General features: G+C 32.9%; 1 protein-coding gene across 1 annotated transcript in view; it reads left to right on the top strand.

The window, feature by feature from the left end:
* The window catches only part of LOC128998135 (nucleolar protein 14-like), a 50,541-nt gene extending 24,951 nt beyond the window's left edge, over positions 1–25,590 (top strand). The window contains exons 10-14 of the mRNA XM_054424135.1: positions 1,219–1,349; positions 2,058–2,235; positions 14,033–14,181; positions 24,050–24,205; positions 25,199–25,590. Coding sequence (XP_054280110.1) covers positions 1,219–1,349; positions 2,058–2,235; positions 14,033–14,181; positions 24,050–24,205; positions 25,199–25,289 — 705 coding nt within the window. The 3' untranslated portion in view covers positions 25,290–25,590. The remainder of the gene's footprint in view (positions 1–1,218; positions 1,350–2,057; positions 2,236–14,032; positions 14,182–24,049; positions 24,206–25,198) is intronic.
* Positions 25,591–25,846: the final 256 nt, after the last annotated feature.

Genomic DNA, 25,846 nt, shown 5'->3' with positions numbered 1-25,846 from the left:
TCTGATGAAAATTAACACAGATAATAAGTGTAGCCGCACTGAAACCCTAATTTGGATTCCGGCGAGCAGAATGCAAACAACTTGTTTTTCCAGTTACAACTAATGTGTCACCTGAATCTCAATATTGAAAGACACCAAAACATAGAGATAGACCGTTTTCTTAGCTTCAAATAGGTATGACTCTCATCACTCTATGTCCATTGTCAACATATTTATTCGTAATTTAGAAACCAACGGCCAAAAATGGCCAACTGACAAAACTGATTTCAAACAAATGTTTTTCAGACTTCCTAACGTCGTATGACAAAGTTCTCTATACGAAAATAAAGAACAACTCAAGTTCTTTCCAATGGTACCAACCACTTCCTATTTAGGCCAAAATTACAACTTGTAGATTTTTTTCAAGATAACGTGTTTTACGAGATTTTGTCGATCGCAGCTCAAAAATTTTACGCGCGCAAAATATTTTACAAATTATAATAGCATTTATATTGATCTGTTAGTGCTACGAGGTTCGTTTATATATGAAAACAAAAGTTGTTAATAATCTCTTCTTTACAACGGTATCAAAATTATTACGCTTCTGGATCATTTTCATTGCGTAATAAGCGTTAAAAAAATTTCCGAACCGCCGACTGGAAGGCAGTCCTAGGGTTAAATATAGTTTGTAAGATGCCACTCGTCAGTTTTGTGCTATCAATTTCCGAATGTCTTTCAGCGTTGCATAAATGAAATGTCTGTTGTAATCTAAATCCCTTTATTGTCTAAAATATATATTGTATTTTTGTATCATTTGGTTGCTAAATGCATTTTTATTTTTTTATTTTTAAAAGTAAAGTAAAAACTCACTAACTCAACAGTCAACAGCTAACAGGGATGTCTAGCTGGCTTTGTCCTACTATTTTTTTCCACTTTTCAAGTTTTAATTGTTGAATATCCAAAATCTCTTTGAAGATTGTTCACTCAATATGTAAAAATACTCATGTAAGTAATAATTTTATATGTGAAAATTGTTCCAATATGTATTCATTTATAAAACTTATTAAAAATTAAATGTTTTGGATACAACCTGTGGGTCCACAAATTGTTGAGTTAGTAAGTTAAGGTTTTTCTGAGTATGAAACTGATTTAAGCTATAGTTACTAGTTAGCTTAATGGATTGCAATTTATATTATTCCAGTTTGCATTACATAGTTTTTAACTGTTTTATTCTTTCAGGATGCCAGGAATTCCTCAGTACTTTATCCTGAAGCCATATATTATTTAAGTAATTGTCTAAAAACAACTGTTTCAAAACAAAGAAGTAGTGAAAGTAAGCAGGGGAACACAAAATCCAAGATGAATAACGAGTAAGTGTGAGAGTTCCAGTGGGAATTTCTGTATCTTTAGAGCTTTAATTTGTATTACATGGGAGAGAGAAATAATCTCTACTACATTAGTTTTATCTTTGCATACTCTACCTCATCAGATACGTTGATAAATTGTTGGGACCCAAATGAGCGTCTTAAAATGTGAAGGTGGTACGTAAAAAAATATAAAAAACTGTTTCTAAGCTGCATTGTATGTGAGGTATCAAGTTTTGTCTATAATTTTCAATTTTTACATCTTTCAACAGCCTAGTTTAGATAAATCACTACTTAAAAAGTGTTAAAATGGTTGCCATATTATTTATTTGTGAATAGCATACAGTATTGGTTCAATGTACTGTAATTTGAATACATTTTAGTGAAACACAATTATTAATAATTGTAGCCTATATTTATAATAATATGGCTAGTAAAATTGTATTTCAAACACTTAACTCATAATAACACCTTCAAAAATGCTATTAATGTTTAAAATATGAATACAGATAAACTATTTTGTTTAAGATATTCAATCAAATGTTTTCAGTAAACTAACCAATCCAAGCACAGGCTAAATATAAACACATTAACTTACAGCCCTAAGGCTAAAGATAAGGATAGAACATAGCATTATTTTAGTTCGGTTTTAGATTAGAAGCTTAAAACTAATGGAAGAAAATATTTAGTGTTATTATTGAGTAATTTTTTCAGGAATGAAGCAGATGAAGACCTCAAGTTACCCATAGATTTTGAGAATGGCGTGGAAGATGTTCACAAGGTGTTACATTGTAGTGTTGTGTTGCTGACTGATTTTGTCAAAGCCTACAGGAAATACCCTCAGTCAAAACTTATGTTCAAGCCTGTACATGATTCAGTATGCAATTTAAAGGTTTGTATTTCATATAAAATTATAATTGGTGCTGAACATACTGTATAAGAACTTCCGCTAAACTTTTCATTAATGTTCAACCTTACTGTACTTGTAAACCCGAAGTCAGTATATAGTAATTTCCAACACTGTAAAAATTATCCTAAATTGTGACATATTTAATACCTTGATCAGCTTGGATTGTAAAGTGACATAGTTTTCACAGTCACCATTGATTGTTGTGACATCGTTGTTTATATTTTTTATAACTCATTAGAAATATGGGGTTAAAACTCTACGATCAATATTTATGTCGTATTTTAGCATCATGTGGCATTATGTGATCTCATACAATCATTTTATTTATAAGTCTGCTGCAGAGACCATGTTAAAAGTAGGTGATAACATCCAGAGCCACTTACATTAACAAGAATCTACAGTAGAACAGGACCGAGCCCCTGGATGGATAACGGTTTTGCCAAATAAACCAATCTATTCAAAAAATAATGTATACCTAATAATTATGTGCACTCATTAATTTGTAGTCAAATAGCTGTGTTTATGTCTCTTTTGGTTTACTTTTTACTAAAGGCTGCTGCAGGTGACGCTCAAGGTTTCATCGTGACCAAAAATAATGTTCATGATTTGCTGCGATTTCAATAGTTCAAACCAATTGTAGTATAAAAATATGTATTCAGTACTTTCCAGAACAACTCGATATTACTTGACCTGATTTGGGCACTAGGCCTAAAGGTTAAGGTCACCATTTTTATCCGACCCACAATGAAATAGTCTGGCCCACAGATCCCTAATACTATTCCTAAAAAATAAAATGGAAAGATGTATAGCTAGTCTCTTAGCCTCCTAGATCTAAGCTCCTAGGCTGATGAGATTATAAAAAATAGGGTCTAGTTCATTGAGTTGAAGCAATACCACATGGATTTCAAAATTCCCTAAGCTCCAGCCACCAAGGAATCAGAAAAAAGAGGCCTCTCTGAAGTGAGCTGCTAAGTGCCACACAGATTTAAAATACGCTCTACACCTGTAAGCCGTGGGAAAAACGTTCTGATGTTGACTTCCAATAAGTGGCCGGATATCAGATATTCTACTGTGTTTTCGTTAACAGTACACTGAAAGTCACATTTGTGGCAAAACACTGAAAATCTACTGCGGCCGTTTTACCATCATTGTTGCCTTCCCTTATCTTGGCAAAATCATATAGTGTTGCGTGGTTGTGTAGACATTATCATCATCTCCGAAGTTTTGGCGAAATTATGAACATCTCTCGTAGTTGCAGGAATATCATAGTCTCCTGCAATATCTGAAGACTTGATGATATGGTTGGCGCGGTGGGATTTTGAATTTTTAATCACGTGATCTTTGCAGATGAGCCTGCAATCACGATTACATTGCAATAGTTACATCTCTCAATCTCATAGGCTCAGCTCGGCTTGAAAATCGAGCTGTGCGCAATACTCTATACATATAAGCTTCTAATAGGACCTAAGGTCGGATATGAGGGTTTCTAGTGTATTAGAAAAAGTGAGAGTTTTTTTCTAAGTAACTTGTTTTATATATTTTTAAATTATGTTTTCACTTTTAGTACTGCATGTATTGTTGTGTATAGTATAACACTAATATTCATCCAATATTTTTTTATTAATATTTGCTTTATTTGAGAAATTCAAATCATTTTTATGATAAAACTATGTAAAGTTACTCTTAAACTATTATTCATGCAAGTTTATTATTGGTGGGCTTTTATTGTAGGCTTTAACTTCTTCCCTTTCCTTAATCCATAGTCTGCTAATCTACTGTGTCTAGTCAATGTTGGCTTAGCTGTAATGTATTAATTAATTGCATAAGCCTATAGCCACTAATGTCTAAACTGTAGTAAAATCTATGCTTGTTTATTATTACTAATAATTACATATTCCATTAAGACCTACTTTTAAGGATTACTTAGACTGATTATGTGTTTTTCATTTTGTGTCTCAAGGGTGCAAATCCACAACATAGGCTAATCTGTCTGCCTTTCTTAGTGTGTGTCATATGTAGGGAGGGGGGGGGGGGTTTGTGAATGTGTTACAATCAAACATAAAGTTAGTGTGCATTTTTAGAATAAGATTAAGTTTGGAGAACCTAACTGTGACCAAACAGACTATAAAAACACTTACTGTATAGTTCAATTAGATGCAAATTTAAAGAATGTTTCAGTGTTAAACATTCAAACCTTCATTAATCAGTATGTTTTTGGCTTTTGAAATACAGTATACTTTTTCTGATGTTTTTTTCTCTTTTTTTTCGAGAGGGTAAAAAAATCTGCTTGCATTTGCTTTAATGGTACCGCACACTAAGGGTATGTGGGGTTGCCTCTTTACAACTCTTCCAGGTGACCCACTAAAAACAACCCCTTTATCCTCTGCCCCTGTAAACTAGACATGTGATCACCTTTCAGCATTACTTCATGGCTAGAATGTTTTTTTTTTTTACTGTTTTAGTTCAACAGCCTTTTCTTCCATAACCTTACGTATGAAACTTTCCCTAGTTTTCCAGTTGTCTTCTTACTCTGATTAGATTATCAACTCTGACCCTCTGACTGAGGCTTTCCTCCATAATTTGCCGCTCGTTTGCAAACTTTGTTACACAAGCCAAGTACTAACTGGAGTAGACATCCTGTCTTTAAGGACCAGCCGAAGCCAACATTTTATTTAAGTAGAACATGTTGAATGAGCCACCCATAGATTGTGCTGCTTTCAAAATTAAAATTCTATCCCCTCACTTAGTTTTGGATTTATTTGTGTATTTCTTTTTCATTGGTATTTTTTAAGGTTTTTTGTGGGAACTGTCCAAACTTTGGTCTTGTTACCATCTAACGTCAATCTTTTGTTAGATAGCATCACTAATTGATTGCCCAATGACAAATGGTATTTGGGTAAAGAAATTATCTCACTCGGAAGGACCTTCAGATTTGAAAGCGAGCACTATAACCACTCAGTTACGCAAAGAGTTATAATATTGTAGTATTCTTCATAAATCAGTAATTGACATCAGTCTGCGGTGCAGTTCAGTTATGTTTATTTTATTATTCCAAAACCTGGCTACAGCTTTAACATAAAATGAGTTGTCTATTCCTCTCAATAGTCAAAGGTATTTATTCGTTACAGGCAAATATTATCCCAAACTGTTCCGTCCGTGGGTTCAAAACACAATCTATGTATGCAAACAAAGTTAAACTGTATGTACATGGGATGTGTGATGAAGTTTAGATTTTTTTATTAAACATTAAAAATATGGAAAATAAACAAAAATATTGTCTGTAAACCAATAAATGTTTGTTTTACAACCTCCAAAAATATTTCACCACTCGGGAGTATTGACCGTTACGAGTTTTGACTTGTTAAGGTTTGTAAATCACACCTAGATAAATTAGTTAAGGAGAAAGGAAGGATACACCCTGAGGAGGGCCTTAAGAGGGACTCGCCTAATTTATGACCATGAAAATAATAAAAAATATACAATAATCAGCTCCAGAAAGCGTTTAAAAACCAAGGCTACCCCATAAACCTTATAAATTCCCAAATACAAGCGACACAGCCCAAAACAATCCCTAGAAAGGAGAAGAATACTAACAACCAAGGTTAACACCTAAAGTTGCTACCTACCACCCTCGCCTACAACCTCTGAACCATCTTCTGAAATCAGGTTTCAAAATTCTAGAATCTTTGAGCTTAACCAAGAATCGTCTCCAAAACCCTAGTATAAAGACAACCACTAAATCTAAATAAAACTTACTTCTTCACCCTTCAGTACCGGACACTTCAATATCCTCATCAGAAAAACCTAAACCCCGGTTCTTTAACCTAAACATTAAACGTAACTCCTTCAATGATAAAAGGTGCAAATCCTGCAACATTCACAAACCAGCACAAACTTTCTCCAGCTCTTTCCACAATAAACAGTACAAAATCAAAGGACACTTTACCTGTAGCTCAGAAAACCTGATTTATCTATTGTAATGCACCCAAAGCCCTGGCTCCATACATTGGCCTAACGACAGAAACATTAGTAAAATAATGAACACTGTCACGACGTTAAATAAAACTAACAATGAAAAACTCATAGAACAACATGTCCTAACCCACAACCTCCAATTTGCCAGTTGCTATACAACTAAAGTTTTGAAATCCCTTCCAAAAAACCAATGCAATAGCTCCATGCTTAGATGATTAGAATTGGCTTATCAATTTGTTACCAATTCACAAGCTCCATCCAACTTAAACATAAGATAATCCCAAATTCCTTCAAAAATATTCCTAACCCACACAACAACACACTGTCTACAGCAACAGAAGTACGGTAAAGGCAATGGTGTAAATATGTATATATACTGTTAAAAGTCAAAAATGGAAAGAGAAATAGACTGTATACTGGGCAGAAAATAATTTAATTATTCACAAAAGAAAAGTTACTCAATCATAGTAAAATTCTACCAAACAAACACTCCCCAGTAATCTTCTCGACGAATCCATGACAAAACGGTGGTTGAACCGGTCCAATAAAATGTTTTGACATTTTCAAATCCCAAACTCTTTAAGACATTGTCAGTTAGACGAGCGCCAATGGTAGCCGCCAATAACTCCAGTCGAGGAATAGTCATCTTCTTGACAGGTGCAACTCTACTCTTCGCTTGAACTAATTGAACTGTGGTATGTCCATTAGATTCACCCCTCACCTTTTGGCTTGCATCACAAAAACAGTGAACTGTCCAAGAAATATTCCCTCCGATTTCATTTCCAAAATATCTTGGAATTTTCAAATTTGAAAAAATCTCAAGTTGCTTTGCCCAATCTAAAAACAAAAGTTTTATCTCTTCTGAAACCTTGTCATCCCATCCAATTTTACTTTCCCACGTTTTCTGCAGCAATATCTTAGGCAAGAGAGTAGCAGGACAAGTTATACCTATGGGGTCAAACAACTTGTGTGCAAAAGACAAAATAGATCTCTTCGTTACTATTTCAGGCTCTTTAAACTCAAAGTTTTCAAAATTCAACTCAATCATGTCAGTATTTTTGTTCCAATTTAAACCTAAGATAGGTGTCAAGATAGAATCATTTTTGAAACTCTGAATTTCTGTGTACTCCCAACTCCGAAGACAGAATCTAGCATCTTTCATTACCGAAGTCGCTTCATCTACAAATTGATTCAAATCTTTTTCTAGACAATCGTTCAACGATGGCTGATTCTTTTCTTTAGCAGATGCATCAAATACAGGTCTCAATTTCGTGGTAAGGCTGTTTTCTTTTATCACATGTCGATGCGGTAGGTAGTGACCAATTTCCAAATCAGCATCGTTAACCTTCTCTATGATACCTAACTCCTCCCAGTCAGACAACACCCGTTGATATGAACTAAGATATCCACTAGAATTAAGTTTATTTGTAAGATTACTGAGTCTCTTATGTGCTACTTTTAAATTAGTGGGTAACGGAGGGTGATCTTCAACCCATGGCAATTTGACCTGATATCTGCCATTATTTTCCACTGAAACAGGTTCTACAAAATGTTCCATTGTTCTACTTTTAACTGAAGATTCACTCTTTACCTCCACTGGATCCTTGATTCCTAAAACATCCAAACTCCACAAATCTGAAATGGATTTATTATGAATAGGGGACAGTAAAGAAGTTACTGCCATAGAACTGGACCTGTCATTCCCTTCAACTGTAGTTCTTCCCATTAAAGTCCAGCCCAACAAAGTGTGCATCGCAACTAACCCGTTGGAAAGCAGATATCGTTTCTCAGTATAAAGTTTCCCGGCAACGTCTGCACCTATCAGCACTTCAATAGGCCCGTCTCCATCTGTTACATTAATTCCCAGTGTTCCAAGCTCAATGGACCAAGGACCAGGCTTAACTGTTGTAACATCGTTACAAATTATATCTTGATCAAGAACGTCAAAATTGCAGGCATAACTGTTATTTAAGTCACTTAGTCTAACCTTATAACACCCATGTTCAACTGTTTCAGTACTAGTGCCACCAAATAAAGCATGAGCTAGCTTCTCCTTTTTGACTATGTCGTATCCAAATTCCTTTGCTGTATTTTTCAAAATATAAGACCGTTGTGATCCCGTATCTATTAAAACACGTGCTGTTCGCTCTCGATTTTGGTTTCTAATTTTTACTAGAAAGGTTTGTAAAAACACTTCTGTGTGAACATTGTTTGCTAGAGAACTTTCTTTGACTGGTTGTTCACTCAATGAACTTCCTTCTGCAGCAGATGCCCTACACATAACAGCAGTGTGCCTCCTTCCACAGTTAGGACATTTTACTCTAACTTTACATTGCGCACTCCTATGACCATACTTCAAGCAAGTAAAGCAACAACCATTTTTTCCAACGATTTTCACCTTCTCATCTACTGTCAATTTACTGTCTTTACAGTTTTCAGCTAAGTGGTTAGAACCACAAAACATACATTTAGCGTCTTTAGTATTTAAATTATAAGACTTTGTTGGGTTAACTAAACCAGCAGCTGTTGTCAGCATTACAGTATGTCTGGCGTAACTAGGCTTAGGTTGAAATACAGAAGATTTACTTACTTTAGGCTGTAGGTTAGGTCGCTTACTATTTTCAAAACCAGATGCGGCTAGGGTAATCCTTTCCTCGTTAGCAACCTCCTTTTGCAGAAACTTCATCAAACCATCAAGTCTATCCTTAAGTTCAGCATCAACTTCATAGCCGTAGTGACGCTGCCAAGCTCTCAACAGTTCCTCGGGCAAACAAGACTCTATAAGAGGATATAACATAGCAGAACATTTGTCAGTTGTTACTCCTAATGTCTCCAATGCTCTTAGCTGGGTTTCCAGTTTATCGTAAATGAAAGAAACTTCTACCTTACTGTTTAAATTACTCAGCACTAACTTCAAAAGCTCTCTAATATACACTTCTATGAGAAGGTTATCTCTACCAAAACGACTTTTAAGACTTTGCAAAGCTTTTGAATAGTTCTCAGCGGTAGCAGGATAGCTTTCGACCAGCTGACGAGCCCTAGAATTAGCTAAAGTAGCCTGCACAAGATAATGATATTTATCAATATCGTCAATATTCTCGTCATCATCTATTCTTTTGAATTGTGCCCAAAAAGGTAGCCAATCCTTCAAATCCCCGCTAAACTTTGTGAATTCAATAGTAGGTAGCCTCAGCTTAGTCCTAACAGCAGTAGATTTACTCATTACAGACCCATTGGAATTAGGTGAAGTGGCCCTAGACCTAATCAATCTACTTTGTACAGCTAAAGTAATTCGATTAAACTTCTCTACATATTCATCTGCTAGCCTAACTTCTTCATTTAACTCTTCTTCATCTGCTTCAGAATCAAGCAAGAAATCTAAAATTTCCCTGTCTAAAGTTTTTAGTTCTTCTATCTTACCTTCCAGAGAGCTCAATTTACCCTGTATGTTGTGTATGTCTTGCTCATCTTTGCATAGCTCCTCATTTATTCCATTATAGATTCTGGTAAATGCTGTTCTGAAGGTTTTTCTTAGTTTCCTATTTCTTTCCATTATCTCAATAGTGACTATCTGGTTAAGAACTCATACAATCCTGTCACGGTCGCCAAATGTTAAAAGTCAAAAATGGAAAGAGAAATAGACTAGATAATGAGCAGACAATAATTTAATTATTTACAAAAGAAAAGTTACTCAATCATAATAAAATGCTACCAAACCATATTCTTTGTAATCACAACATAACAATTCATTCAAAAATCATATGTCTCAAAATTATAAAAGTTCATATTTTCATAGCAGCTGGAAAAGACAATACAAAATATAAACCATATAGTCCAGTAAAATAAGACATTTTGGTATGCAAAAGGTCGGGTAGTTCTGATTTTTGGATATGCTGTTAGTATTGGGCCCATAACATAAAATCCAAGTTATCCACCTCGAGATACTGCCGCTCGCCGTGGGGCGCGCCACTTGTTATCGAAATATCATAAATATGGCAATTCCTATTGTTTTTCACTCGTTCTCGCGAACCGTTGATTTTACCGAAAATTTTATATTATTACATTAAAGAAGAATAAATTTGTGACAGTTTAAGCCCAACAGCAAGTATGTAGCGTAAATAATGGTCAAAATACAGACCATCAAAATAAATAAATTTTTCCAAAGACGTATAAAAATTGTGGTTTTTTACAATATTTCCACAATATAGTTGTTTGAAGCAAACACCGTATTGATTTAGAGAGTATGCCAGTTTATTTGCTATTATTAGAAAATAAATGAAAGTATGAATAAAAATACCCCCACCTCAGCAAACCTGCATACTAAGCGAATTTCCATTTGCTTGATTTGATTTTAACAAACCTATTAAATAACATTAGGTTTAACTAGTACCTAGGTTTGCTGCTACAGGTAGGGTAATATAGTACTGTATATATTTTAGTAAAATAATAATAGTATGATAAGAAACAAATAAATTTACCCAATTTTATAAAAATGTGTCTATAAATAAGGAAAACACAATAATTAAAAATCTTCGCTTTGGAATAACTTGAGGTTTTTTAATTTACATTTTTTAATTTTCTCCGTAACCAATAACTGTAAAAACATTTTAATGTTCTAAATTATTTGTTTTTAAGCTCTACAAAATTCTTTAATGATACAATTGTAAAATTGTAAGTTTTGAGGGTTAAAAATGAAAAAAAATATTCTTACTGGCAAAATACCTATAAGGCAACCGTTCCTATGGCCTTATCATGCCGATCATGCTTCGCGATCTCGTTTTAATAAATAAATGTACGTTTACATGATTCAATGATTTATTTGACCATCAAGCAAAACTAATAGGCTAAGTCACTTACAATACAAAGTAAATGATAAATAGTCCATCTCTTGATTCACAAATAAAAGTAATGTTTGTACTAAATCCCACTAAATCGGATGATTTTTGGTAATCATCGTGCTAACGGACGATAATAACTTTTTTAGATACAGTTTAGTAACATCTTTAGTTTTTTTTTTTTTTTATACAGGGTCTCAAAAAAACTCACCTAGTTTGAAAATTTATTTATTTATTGTACTAGATACAAACTACTGTTCAACGACTGATACCATAGAGAAGGCTATGCTGATACATTAAATGAAAGGTAATAAAATAAAAGTTATTTTAACACTATCACACCTCAATATGCGAACCATTTGTAGCCCTGCAGACATGCAAGCTATTTTTACTCATTTTATCATTAATATTTTATTATTTGTATTATAATTTATTAACAAAACTATGTTCAAGGTCAAATAGCTTACGCAACTTATTGCCAACGTACGAAACTAAAACTTTGAAGTATACTCTACACAGCACGAAATTATTATTACTCATCCATTTTAACAATAGTATCGTGAGGTATGTTTAAAACTATGGAGTCTTTTTCGGACACCTGGTATAGGCCTATATACATATATATATGTTATAACAATTTGAACCAACTGTATTTTTGGCCTCTAGGAATACCAAAATGAAAAAGTAAATTAGTCCCGGATCTAGGTCTTACCATGAGACCTACTGTAATAGCGTATTCCCTATAAAGGAAATTTGCTAATAATCAGCATATCATTTATATTGAATGGTGTGTGTTGAGGAAATCTTTTCATCAATTTCGTTGTCTCGAGCAATGCGATAATGGCGCACGTCAACATGTTGCTCACTGTTAATGTTCAACTGACGTCATTTTTTATAATATTTCTCAACTTCCTACAGATTTGATGAGGACGGGTCATCCCAAGCGCCCATCAAGTTACAAAATTTTGTCTGTTATCCCTCGTCCTCGAGTCAATCCATCAGGGCTTTTCATTGTCTTTATGAGGGCCTGTTCGATGGTCTAATCAGACCAAATTCCACACCAGAACATGTCTGTACGTCTTGTAGTGAAATTTCCGATCTTTGTGAATTTTTTGTGTTCTTCAATATCAATCCTGTATTTCAATTCATATTCAGCATGTCCTGTATAGATGGGCGCACTTGGCGTGGAAACATTACCCGCTGCATGGAAGATCTGTAGAGTGATTGTAATTGGAAGATCTTTTTTGCCTGATCTTTCAGCCTCAATAAACTGTTAACTATGTTAAACTGTTTTATTTTGTTTTCATGTGAAAGTATTGTACCCAAAGCTTAGCTTAAATGTTTATGCATAAACATTTGATAGCTTTGGGAAGAGTAGTTTTGCCGTTGAAGGTATATTTTGAAGGTCTGTTTGTCGGCATGTAAACCTACATTTATTAAAACGAGTTCGCGAAGCATGATCAGGCCATGGGAACGGTTGCTTTATAGGGTTTTTTTTAAGATCGGGTTTTTCGTATTTTTGACCCACAAAACATTTACAATGTATCTCTAAACCTTTTTGTAGAGCTTAAAAACAAATAATTTAGAACATTAAAATGTTTTTTTACAGTTATTGGTTACGGAGAAAATTAAGAAATGTAAATTAAAAAACCTCAAGTTATTCCAAAGCGAAGATTTTTAATTATTGTGTTTTCCTTATTTATAGACACATTTTTATAAAATTGGGTAAATTTATTTGTTTCTTATCATACTATTATTATTTTACTAAAATATATACAGTACTATATTACCCTACCTGTAGCAGCAAACCTAGGTACTAGTTAAACCTAATGTTATTTAATAGGTTTGTTAAAATCAAATCAAGCAAATGGAAATTCGCTTAGTATGCAGGTTTGCTGAGGTGGGGGTATTTTTATTCATACTTTCATTTATTTTCTAATAATAGCAAATAAACTGGCATACTCTCTAAATCAATACGGTGTTTGCTTCAAACAACTATATTGTGGAAATATTGTAAAAAATCACAATTTTTATACGTCTTTGGAAAAATTTATTTATTTTGATGGTCTGTATTTTGACCATTATTTACGCTACATACTTGCTGTTGGGCTTAAACTGTCACAAATTTATTCTTCTTTGATGTAATAATATAAAATTTTCGGTAAAATCAACGGTTCGCGAGAACAAGTGAAAAACAATAGGAATTGCCATATTTATGATATTTCGATAACAAGTGGCGCGCCCCACGGCGAGCGGCAGTATCTCGAGGTGGATAACTTGGATTTTATGTTATGGGCCCAATACTAACAACATATCAAAAAATCAGAACTACCCGACCTTTTGCACAGCAACCCCTATATTTTCTGACAGATTTACTGGACTAATAGATTATTTAAATGAAATGTTTGTATACTATATCCAACATATACAGTTTATAACAGTTTGCGACATACGTTTAAAACAGTGCTAGAACTGTAACTGTCATTAAACCTCTAAAGAAGCCCATGAAAGGGGCAAAATATCAGTTTAAATGTGTCTCTTATTTGTGTAATTTTTAATTCCTGGGACTCTTCCTTCAGGTGAGTTAGTTGTGTATCCTTCCTTTATTCTTAACAAGTGAATGAGCTAAGAACTCCATGTTTAGTTGTATACTATGTATACATTCAACATAGTATTACCCACCTTACAGTCTGTGGGTTATCGGTAAAAAATGAATGAATGAAAACACTGCTTTATTCAACGAAAATAATCATCACAAACCTAGGCTCCTCGCAGGAAGCCCCATTTCTGAACAAGTGCAAGTTTGGCCAAGTTGTTTTTTCCCATCAAAAATTATCTAGATGAATGAATATTTTCCATGTAACACCCTCTTTACAGGAGTGACTTTATGAAAAATGTCGCTACTTTCATATATTGTATAAAGAAATAGATGTGTACTAATTAGGTTTCATTCAGTTTAAAATTTGCAGGTAGAAACATACTCGCCAACTCTCAAAGAAGAAATCACTGAGCTACAAACACTCTTGAAGGTACTGAGTTCAGCCCAACTTCCGTCCTTGGCAAAAAATACAAAAAAGCCTAAAGCTCTTCGTCAGTATGAACCATCATTCCATACTGTGTAAGTATTAGAAGTAATTTGTATTTAACTTCACATTGGTCTAATTGTTCTAAATTCACTAAATTAATCTCAAAAATTTTTGAAGTTATTTGTATACCAAACAATACATATAAAAATATCATTGGATATACTTACATGGTTTAGTTCTACAAGTGATTTTGGGCCCTTTAGCACGATGATAATGTATACTTCTTATGTATTCAAACTTGTCCTGGCTACAATATTTGTCAATAAATTGTTCATCCTGCGACACAATTAAATATTATTGTTGGGTTTTTTCATAAGTAATAATTCTAATTTATTTAATGTTAAAATATTTTTGTTGGTACTGATTTAAGCTCAAACATAGAATAACATAATAATTTTCACTAAATGAAATGGAGCCATTCCCAAATAACATGCATTTGATAGAGGAAAATAAGGTTTTTTGTTATTTACACAAAAAATAAAAGAGATATGAAGTAAGTGTAAATTGAAAAGTTGTTAAGAATTAAAAAGCCTATAAAATGATGTGCCACTAGACATATGTTGCTATTTGAACATTTTGAAAAATGGGCAGTTTCAACATTTTTTTAATGAAATTTTTGGGAATTTTTATTATTTCAAAAAAACTTTACTTGTAGCATATCACAGTAAAGCTAATTTCATAATGAGTAAGAAAATTCAACCGGAGAAGGGCTTAGTGCATTGGTATAGGAAGCACAGAATATTAAGAGAATTTTTTGTTTTTTCCAAAAAAAACTGCCACCATTTTGAAACGTCTTTTACTTTTGACTGTGCGGTATGAACATTTAATAGTTAGTTTTATCTTGATTAAGTTTTAGTCCATTAACTTAAAACCAGCTGGACAGTTCATAGTAAGTTTGATTAGTTTTATGCTCCAATTCAAAATGGGACCTAGCTTTGATGATTGTTGTTGTTGTGTTGTTTTTTCTGCTTATAGAATGGTTTTTGTTGAAACATTCCTAGGTAAATCATTTATATATAGTAAAATTAAAAAGAGCAAAGGTCCTAAGATAGACCCTTGTGGAACACCTATTTTAATGTTCTCCCAATGAGACTTTGATACTAAATAATTTTTCAAAATTACAGTGCATTGGAACCGGTTTTCTAGGTATGATTTTATCCATGTAATTGATTTCATTGAACATTTGTACACATCAAGCTTTTTAAAAGTATGCTATGGTTAACACAATCAAAGGCCTTGGAAAGGTCACAGGAGACACCCATGATACTGACCCATCCAGAGCAAGTTCGTTTGTTGCCCCTACTGTACTGTGACCTTTTCTAAATCCAAATTGCTCAGCGTCCAGAATTGAGTGTGCCTCTAGAAATTTGATTAAGTGCTATGCTATTTTTTCAAAATTTTGGAAAAAGAAGGAAGAACTGAAATGGGACGATAATTATCAGGATTTTGTTTTTGTCCTCTCTTGAAAAGAGGATTTACTTCTGAATACTTAAAATTTGTAGGAAAAACAGAAATTTGGAAAGATTGATTTATTAAAACCGATATTGGAACAGAAATAGAGTGCATTACTTTTTTCACAATTTCAAACGGTATTTCATCCCATCCTGCAGATTATTTATTTTTTAATAACCGGAACTTAATTGTTTTAATAACATCATCTGCAGTTACATTTGTGAAACTAAATTTTACTTGATTTAAATCAAAGTCAGTCTGCTGAGTTAAGATTAATGCTTCCTGCTCACAAGGTTGAACACTGTACTAATATCATTGCTCAGTTCAATAATTTTTTTTTGTTGGAAAAACTAGCTATAACATCTCCATTTTTGATAGGCATACTGTTATCTATTACAATATCAGGGAATTTAAGACAAGGTTTATTACAACCAAGCTCAGATTTCACAACTTTACGGCAGCTTTACTCTTATTTTCTGAATTTTTTATAAGACTAGAATTATAAATTTCCTTTCACAATTTACAAACATTACTGAAGAACTTTTAGCGAATTTCCCTATAGGAAGTAGCTATTACCGTAGGTGGCACGGTAAGACCTAGGCCCGGGACCGATTTACTTTTTCATTTTGATGTCGCCAGAGGCCAAAAACACTATTCGTTCAAATTTTTATATATGTATATATATATATATAGATTTATTTATATATATATATACGTCCGTGAACGCGATAACTTGAGTAATTTTAGTCCGATTTTGATGAAATTTGGTTTGAAGGTGTAAGGCGGGATAAACTTGAATGAGTTTGCGAACCAGCATGATCGGACCATGGGAACAGTGTTTTACGGTTGCTTTTATGGGGTAAAAATGGTTTTTCTCATTTTTGACCCTCAAAACACAAAATTTCTCAATTTCTCTCTAGACCTTGTTAAAGAGCTTAAAAAAACAAATAATTTAGTATGTCAAAGTGTTTTTGTACGGTTATTGGTAACGGAGAAAATTCAAAAAATTGTAAATTCAAAATTCCCATGTTATTCTTATGGAGAATATTGTAAAATGATGTAGTTTGCTTGTTTATTGATATATTTGGATTAAACTTGGCCAATTTATTATTTTATACTAAGCTATTAATATTTTACTAAAACACTCGCATAATTAGTTTCCTTGTAGCAGCAAACCTAGGTACTCATTAAACCTAATTTTATTTAAATAGATTTTATCAAAAGTCAGTTCAGACACATGGAAATTTGCTTAGTCGGCAGGTATGCTGCGGTGGGGGTATTTTATACATTTTATATATACAGTATCCTTTGTTGGGAAACTTATTTTATTACTTAACATACCGTGCATTTTAAATCCTAAACAAAGTCAAAACACTTAAATACAAACATGGCATCCATCAGAAGGTCTTGTTGATTAGCAAAATATACAGCAGTTTAAACACCTCTTTTACAATGTTATCATTACCTATATATAATCCTTGCAAACCATACGCTACGCATCGATTTATATAGGCCTACTACCGGGGAGTATTATACATTGATGATCATAATATGCTGAAATTCAACACGCAATCAATTAAAACAATACTATACAACTGACACAAGTCCAAGACAAGAACCAGGCAACTACATATTAGGACAAATCATATGGATCGTCAAACTATAATTATTTTATATCTAAAAGGGATCAGCCTCAGCAGTGTGATGTGTATAGTCAGTCGTCAGCTGTCGGTTTTGTTGTTTGTCTTATATTGACAACTGGTCCGTGTCTCAAGATAATCAGGCTAACACCTGTTTGTGTCAAGTAACATGCACGGGTAGTGACATTAGACAGTGCTTGCCATTTTTCAAAATGGTTCGTTCTTTGCTCTTTTCCTACAATGTGTGATCTTTGTAGCTACCCTTAATTATATAATGAGACACAGGGGAGTTATAGCATTGACTTTATGGTTATAGTTTGATATTTTGATTAAAATAAAATCCATAAAATACGAATGGCTATAAAATAAGATGCCGTTTTGGTTGTTTCGTGTATTTTTTTAATAATTATAAAATATAAATTACATTCATTGTTTGACGAAACTGATTTCATTTTCACAGGTTCCCGGTCTTACAAAACCTACTGCCTCAAACAAATTTGTGTTTTCATTCAGGTGGTTCGAGAGATCCCTGTCGTGGCTATCGGCACACAAAAGCACTTTTATTTTGTCCTGATTTTTTTGTTTGACATTAACTTATTGGTTACAGTTTTATTGGATGGTTTCATGATTGTGGATGGAACTTTTTCTATGACATCTTCTTGACTGTACTCGTGGATTTTAGATAGAGCATCAAAGCGATTGTTGAGATTGATTGTGTACTTGTGGTTATTTTAACTGGAGATTGCCTTTTTTAGCGAATTTCCCATATAGGGAATAAGCTATTACCGTAGTACTCATGGTAAGACCTGGACGCGGGACCGATTTTTTTGTTTGTTTTGAGGTCCCTAGAGGCCAAAAACACCATTTGTTCAAATTCATATATATATATATTTATATATTTATATATTTATATATTTATATATTTATATATTTATATATTTATATATATATATATATATATATATGTGTCCGTTAGCACGATAACTCGAGCAAAAATGATCCGATTTTGATGAAATTTGGTACAAACGTGTAAACCTACGTTTATTTGAACGAGTTCGCGATCCAGCATGATCGGACCATGGGAACGGGGATTTATGGGGGGTTTTATGGGGTAAAAATAGGTTTTTCCCATTTTTGACTCAAAAAACATAAAATTTTGCAATTTCTTTCTAAACCATTTTGTAGAGCTTAAAAAAACAAATAATTTAGTATATTGAAGCGTTATTATGCGCCTAATTGTTACGGAGAAAATTTCAAAAAATTGTAAATTTAAAATTCCCATGTTATTCTTATGGAGAATAAATAAACTGTTGTAGTTTGCTTGTTTATGAACATATTTTGATCAAATTTGGAAAATTTTTTATTTCTTTACTAACTATTAACATTTTACAAAAAAAAACAAACAGTTTTACCCTCCCTGATGCAGCAAACCTAAGTACTTTTTAAACTAATTCTATTTAAATCGGGAATAAATGTTATATTTTTAAGTAGACATTTCAGTGTAAATCCAATCAGTCAAATGGAAATTCGCTTAGTCTGCAGGTTTGCTGCGGCGGGGGTATTTTAGATTTTCACTTCCTGCCAGTCAGATAAGCTTTCAGATTCAGCCCTAATGCTTGATTTAGTAGCTAGAGGGGAAAGCAACATAAACAAGAAGATTTAACATTTTCCATAGAGTGTAGTTTTTTTCTAGATTATTATTTTCAGTTGTTAAGAGTGATTTAATAGTTTCTAATGTTCTTATTGATGACATCATGTTGTTTGTTTCTTCTCTAAGTATTTTACACTCCATGCATTTGTAATTTACTGTTGTTGTATTAGAAGTTACGCTATTCTTCTTTTGCACACGTTTTATCTTTTGCACACGTTTTGCTGTGGCAGGGGTATTTTTGTTTATGTTTTGTTTTATTTTTGTTATTTTTCCACTAATTCTTTCAAATGATTACAGGTAATTGGATTGGCCATGATGGTTTATAGTAACTCAACAGTTGACTCAACAGTTTTGGCATTTTTATTCATCTTTATAACTTCATTGTTTACATTGCATGCAGTTCGAATTCATATGTAATATATAAATTGAACCACCAGTAGAATAGACCTGAACACTGAAGTTCTGGATGAAAAGACTTATTTATTTAATTTAAAACTTGTACATATCCCTTGTTTTGTTACATATCTGGTTACCTTGTTTTGTTACTTATCTGGTTACCTTGTTTTGTTACTTATCTGGTTACCTTGTTTTGTTACATATCTGGTTACCTTGTTTTGTTACTTATCTGGTTACCTTGTTTTGTTACATAAAAAATGTTTTTTTTTTAATAAATTTTATGATAATGTATTGTTTTTGTTTTTTTTCTTTTTTTAATTCTCTAAAATTGTTTCTCAAACAATTCGGTTTGAATATAATTTCAATGAAAAGTTTCTTATTTTGAAACCGATACTTTTTTTTGTCACTGTGTTTTCTAGTATATTTTTACATTCCATATTCCAATCTTATAAGTTAAAATAAAACTACTTATATTTGACTTTATGTCTCTTAATTTTCTGTTGAGATTTTCATTAAATAGATTCTGCTCCAAGTGCACGAGATCTAGGTACAATCAATGGGACCTGGATAGTTGGATGGCTCCAATAGTTCAGGGCATTTATCAGAATGGACAGGGTTGTGGATATATTAAAAATATTGGGGGAAATGCCATATATGATTAATATACTTCTATGCCACCAATACCAATGAATTACATAACAGCACTAAACACTAAAGAAAAGACTTTTAGGAACCTGCATCTATCTCTGCAAACACAATGATTTGTTTTCAACTTGTTGGTGACTGTACTGTACTGTAATATATGCATATTAATTTATAACATATTTTATATTTGTTTTGGCAACAGTGATATAACAGATGATTCAGTTAAATAAATTAATACTGTTGGTTGAGCATTACACCAATCACCGATAGTGTACAATCCGCTACCTGTCCGGTATGATGATCCTTCCGTTCGCTCTGAGTTGCCTGCCACCTACACCGACTTCACCATGTAACGTATCCCTTCAGTGGTGTACCAGATTTTTTCGGGCCCCCTGCAAACTTTTTTTGGCCCCCTCCCTGAGTTATTTTTGGACCACCAGTAAACATAATCAAACACCCTGCCCCCTCACCCCTAAGTTTTTTTTTTTGACCACCGATACAATGATCAAACAGTTGTACATCTTCAGTTGTCTAAACGCTAGTTATATGGACAGGGGGTAAAATTCCGGTTTTTATTGCTAATCTAATTAATCACGCTTTGTCTATTTTCATTAGACTTTCAAATCCGCAGGGATAAAATTCCGCCTTGTACACTCTAGGTTTTTATAATTTGATGTGTTCTGATTAAATTCACAACCGTGAAAATATATGTTTAATCCATCGAACTGATGTCGCGAACTTTGAGTTTCACGACATCAGTTCGATGGATTTGGCCGGAATTTTACCCCCTGGTTTGTGACGTCACGTTTGGCGAGGGGGTAAAATTCCAGAGGGATAAGAATCCGCTACCCCGGAATCATTACTAGCACAGATTTCTAACTAAAGAGTCATTAAAGAGCTCACAGCAAGCGTGGCTCACCCTTTTTGATATATTTTATGAGTTCCCTCATCAAGCTCCCGTATCATGATTTGGACCATGCCGATTGAATATATACAAGTATGATGGTCAGAAGTTTGCCAAAGTAATCTTGTTGGAAGCGTCGGTGAATCTTGCTGTACCTGTTTTTTTTTTCTTTAAAAAAAAGAGGTTGGCGGCCTCTTTTAACCTTGCATTTGCCCGTCCACATAGACTAAGCGCCCGTGCGTGGATCGTTTACAGCAAAGCAAGGAGTGAGTATCCCTGTTATTTTGCTAAAAGCAGTAAAATTTGAACTTGGTCAAGTTTTATGCCACTTAGTTAATTCTTCTTTTATATCAGGACATTTTCCAACCCAATTAAAAATAGCTAAAATTATTCCCATACATAAAAAAATGACGAAAAAATCCATCAAATTATCGGCCGCTATCTCTATTACCAACTTTATCTCAAATTTATGAAAAGGCAGTTTACATACAACTAACACATTTTCTTGAAGAACACCATCTCGTGGATAGCTCCCAACATGGGTTTTGTAGCGGGAAATCAGTGACAACTGCTAGTGTTTCTTTTATTGAATCAGTGATAGACTTAATAGATGCTGGTGAACCATGTGTTGGAATTTTGTATGGACCTGTCGAAGGCTTTTGACACTGTGGATCATGAAATTCTTCTTGCTAAGTTAAAATTACTCGGCTTGGATCCTCATTCCTTGAATTGGTTTAGTTCATACCTAAATAATAGATATCAGTTTGTTCAGATTACTCATTTAGCCAAAAACAATAGAATTATAAATCATAAATCAGAATTGAAACCAGTAAAGTTTGGTGTGCCTGAGGGATCTGTGCTGGGACCACTCTTATTTATATGTTATTTGAAAGATATTTCTAAATCATTATCAAACTCAGATAACACAAACCTCTGCCTATATGCTGATGATTCAAATCTTAAAGTATCTGGTAATAATTTAGAACAGGTAGAAATTTTATCATTCACTGAAATAGGAAATATGATTACTTTTTTTGAAAATCACAACCTCCACTTAAATATTGAGAAAACTAACTACATTTAATTTAAAACAGCCATTGAGCTTGTCACAAGTACAAAATTTCTTGGTCTAACAATAGATAATAACTTGGATTGGAATAAGCATGTAGACAACATTTTAGCTAAAATCAATTCTGGCATGTACGCACTAAGAAGAATGGCAGGGATGTGCAGTGAATCCACTCTTAAAATTATTTGCCATTCATACATTCATTCACACATTTCATTTTGAATTTGTCTGTATGGCTCATCTAAATTAGAAAATCTAGATAAAATACTTAAAGAACAAAAGAAAGCGATTAGAATAATAAAAAACCTACATCCAGGTACATCATGCAGGGAACATTTTAAAATGCTAAACATATTAACAGTTTATGGTCAGTTTATTTTAGACACTATTATGATATTTTTAAACAATAAGAAGGATACAATTTTAGAACAAGAAACATACCATTACAACACGCGAAAAAAGAATGAAATCATACCCACTCACCATAGACTTGAATTTTACACAAAGAAGCCATCTTACAAAGGAGCAAGTTATTTCAGAAAATTGCCAAAAGAATTAAAGTGTCAAATAAACAGTTCCAAATTTAAACTAAAACTAAAAACTTACTTGGTTTGCAAAGTATTATATTCCATAGAAGAGTATATGAATAATTAAGCAAATGTTAATTTAAATAGCTAAGTTGACACTATTCAGATGTACTAACATGTACTTGTCTTGTACGAATAAAGATATTTTGATTTGATTTACTTGTTTATGAACATATTTTGATCGAATTTGGAAAATACATTCATTTCTTACTAAACTACTATAAAAAAACACATTTTTACCCTCCCTGTTGCAGCAAACCTTAGTACTCGTTAAACTAATTCTATTTAAATAGGGAATAAATATAATATTTTTAAGGAGGCATTTTAATGTGAAATCCTATCAGGCTAATGGAAATTCGCTTAGTCTGCAGGTTTGCTGCGGCGGGGGTATTTATAATTTTTGAAATGATTAATAAAATTTATATCATTTTACTGCTTTGCTAGTCTACTTAGCTCTTTCTTAATGCTTGATATCCTATTACCATTTGTTATCCACTTTTTTGTTTGAAGGTTTACCCTTACTACTAAAAAATTTCAAAGGAAAGCATTCATCAAAAATTCTTTGAAAACAACCAAAAAAAAATCAAACAGTTTATCTTAAAAGTTTTACTTGTTGAAACTTGCCAAATGGTAATATTGATTTTGTAAATGAATTAATTATAGTTTTTACTAGAAGAAATTTGTCTAAATATTTCTAGAAATATCTATGAGGATTGCCCTAAGATCTGATATACGTAGTTCTAGGTTCATTGATGGAGATTCTTCACATGATTTCAACTTTAGTGATAATATATTATCAATACAAGAAGCTTTGTTGTTTGTTATCCTTGAGGGGGAAGTAAAGTTTGTAATGAAACCGTAGTTGGTGAGTCGGTAGCGTCACAGACTTCTGGCCCAAGGCAGCTATGTTGTGGGTTCGGATTCTGGTCACTCTGCTACTTTTTTATCACCTTGCTTTGCTGTATACGTTCCACGCACGGGTCCGTATCTTTTATCTAAAGTTTATTACTCCATAACGGATTATTTAAATCACAATGATCCATAAAGATAATTTATACTATATCTGAACCTATTTTTAATATTATTTATTTATTTCAAAGAATATTGACAATGTCACCTGTTTCTCCAGCTGTGCTGGAACACTGGAAATGTACATTTATTGTGACAATAAAGTTATATTCTATTCTATCTATCTCAAGTTCAAAATGCTAAAAATAAACTTTGACAATACCCTACAGTCCTTCGTTATTACCACAATTCCCATAGCTAATTGTTTTCTTTTAATTCACTTATTCAGATTGAAAAATATTTTTGTATAATCAATGTATGTAAGTGTATATAATCTTTTTCTTCTGTAAGTGTGCTTGTATTTTGAATATTGTTACAATATTGCTTTCTGTGAAACCGTTACATGATTTGTTTCTTAAACCATTTACCTTTGGTCTAAACCTTCACAGGTAAAATAAACAAGTTATCAAGCAGATGATTTAATTTTTACAAAATAAATTAGAATTTAATTTGATTTTGTAATACTTACAAGAACTTAAACATTGCAGGACGATCGGTAAGTCACAGAGAGGCCTCCCAGCAGAGATACAAGAGGAACAGAAATTGTTACACAAGTACAAGCATGAGATGAAAGGAGCTATGAGAGAGCTGCGTCGAGATCGCGTGTTCTTAGCCAATGTCAAACTGAGGGAAAAAGCACTCAGGTATATCATTACACCCATACGTTGTTATTTTATCATTTACCTAAAGAACATTTGATTCTAATGTCACAGTATTTCTGGGTGTTTCTTTAATGTAAGAGATGAGTTGCATTGGCAAAAATATTTTTATAGATCATGCTCATATACCATTCTGCACTAGGAGAATGAAAACCTATTTTTTTGTTTTCGAAATTATGGAAATATTCTACTCTATTTCCTTTGTTTCTGGTCATTGATTGATCCTTTATCCAGTTGGAGCAGATGCAAATCAATTGTCATGGTGTGTTTTTTTACTTATTGGTTAATGCCTCAAACTTTGATGTGACATAGACAGGTTCAATCCCTAGCATATCCAGAAAATTGATGCATTTGGATTGCTTTCCCACTTTTTGTGAACTACTTAACTTCAAATGCCACTTGCGTTGCATGAAATATTTTAAATCCTTTATCGATCAAATTAAGTCTTAAATAAAATAATTTGTTGTGATTGAAAGTTGTTAATAACAATGCAAAAATTTGCTTTCATGGAAGTTTATCTGTAAAAAAATCTGGAAATAAGAGATCAAGAACACAATTATTTCAATCAACATACCCTTGTGTTACATCTGGTCTTTATTGTGATACGTAATTGATATATTACATACCTTTCACTTCATATAAGCTGGTAAAATGGTTTCCATAAGGACGCCAAAGGGTGAGTCGGTAGCTGACGGTCTGAGAAACCAAAGCAGCAATGACTTGGGTTCGTATCACAGTGTTGCTGATTAAAAACAATATTTATGCAGTCCATTCTTGTACTGTATCGGATCATCCCTTGTTTTGCTTTGTACTTTCCACAAACAGGCCTTTGAGGCCAATGTGGTCTGCCAACTTCAAGATATTTCTTGTATGGGATAAATGAAGTAGCAACTTGATAATTCTGTTACACTTTACAAATTTTTGTTCATGTTGAGTCATATTATTAGGGAGGACTAATCAGGAAATTTATTTTTCTAGTGATGAACAAAGAATGAAGAAGGTGAAGGAAATATTCAGTTCAGGAGCTGCCCAGCAAGGGGAACTGAGGAGTTTGAAACGGAAAAAGTAATCGTTGATGTGATAAAATAATTGCATGTTTGACATACATGTATTTATCACAAGTCCAAAAAATTTAGGTTTTGTTAGCAAAAGATGTTATGGTTTTAAGTTTAATCTTTTTCAGTTTTATTTCTATTCTCATACAAATTATTCTATACGTGGACAAATTGTGATAATTTCTTGGATTATTTATACTTTAAAAATCATATTTAGTTTTTTAATTAAGTATAAATTTTTATGTATCTATACAATTTTTTAAATTTATACAAATCAAAGTTAATTGTTCAGGGACAACCTCATCATTGTAAAATATTTTACTGTACTTTTTAATATAAACCAAATATTTTATGTTTGCGTTAACTATTTACCTTTTTTATATACAGTTCAAATTCATTGCCAAATAAATCCATTTATGAGTAATTAAAAACTAAATGTTTACTTTATGGTTTGAATTGTAACTTTGCAATTTAAATGTCAATCATACAATAACCTTAAGGGGGTTTTCCACACAGATCACTTGATTTCCCTCTTACCAAACAGACATTAACAGTTGGCTCTCGATAATCT

Source organism: Macrosteles quadrilineatus, unplaced genomic scaffold, assembly GCF_028750875.1.
Source record: "Macrosteles quadrilineatus isolate MER2022 unplaced genomic scaffold, UCM_ALF_1.0 Scaffold_7__1_contigs__length_78375512, whole genome shotgun sequence".
NCBI lineage: Eukaryota > Metazoa > Arthropoda > Insecta > Hemiptera > Cicadellidae > Macrosteles > Macrosteles quadrilineatus.
The sequence above is the reverse complement of the archived record's forward strand: the minus strand, read 5'-3'. Positions and strand labels throughout refer to the sequence as shown.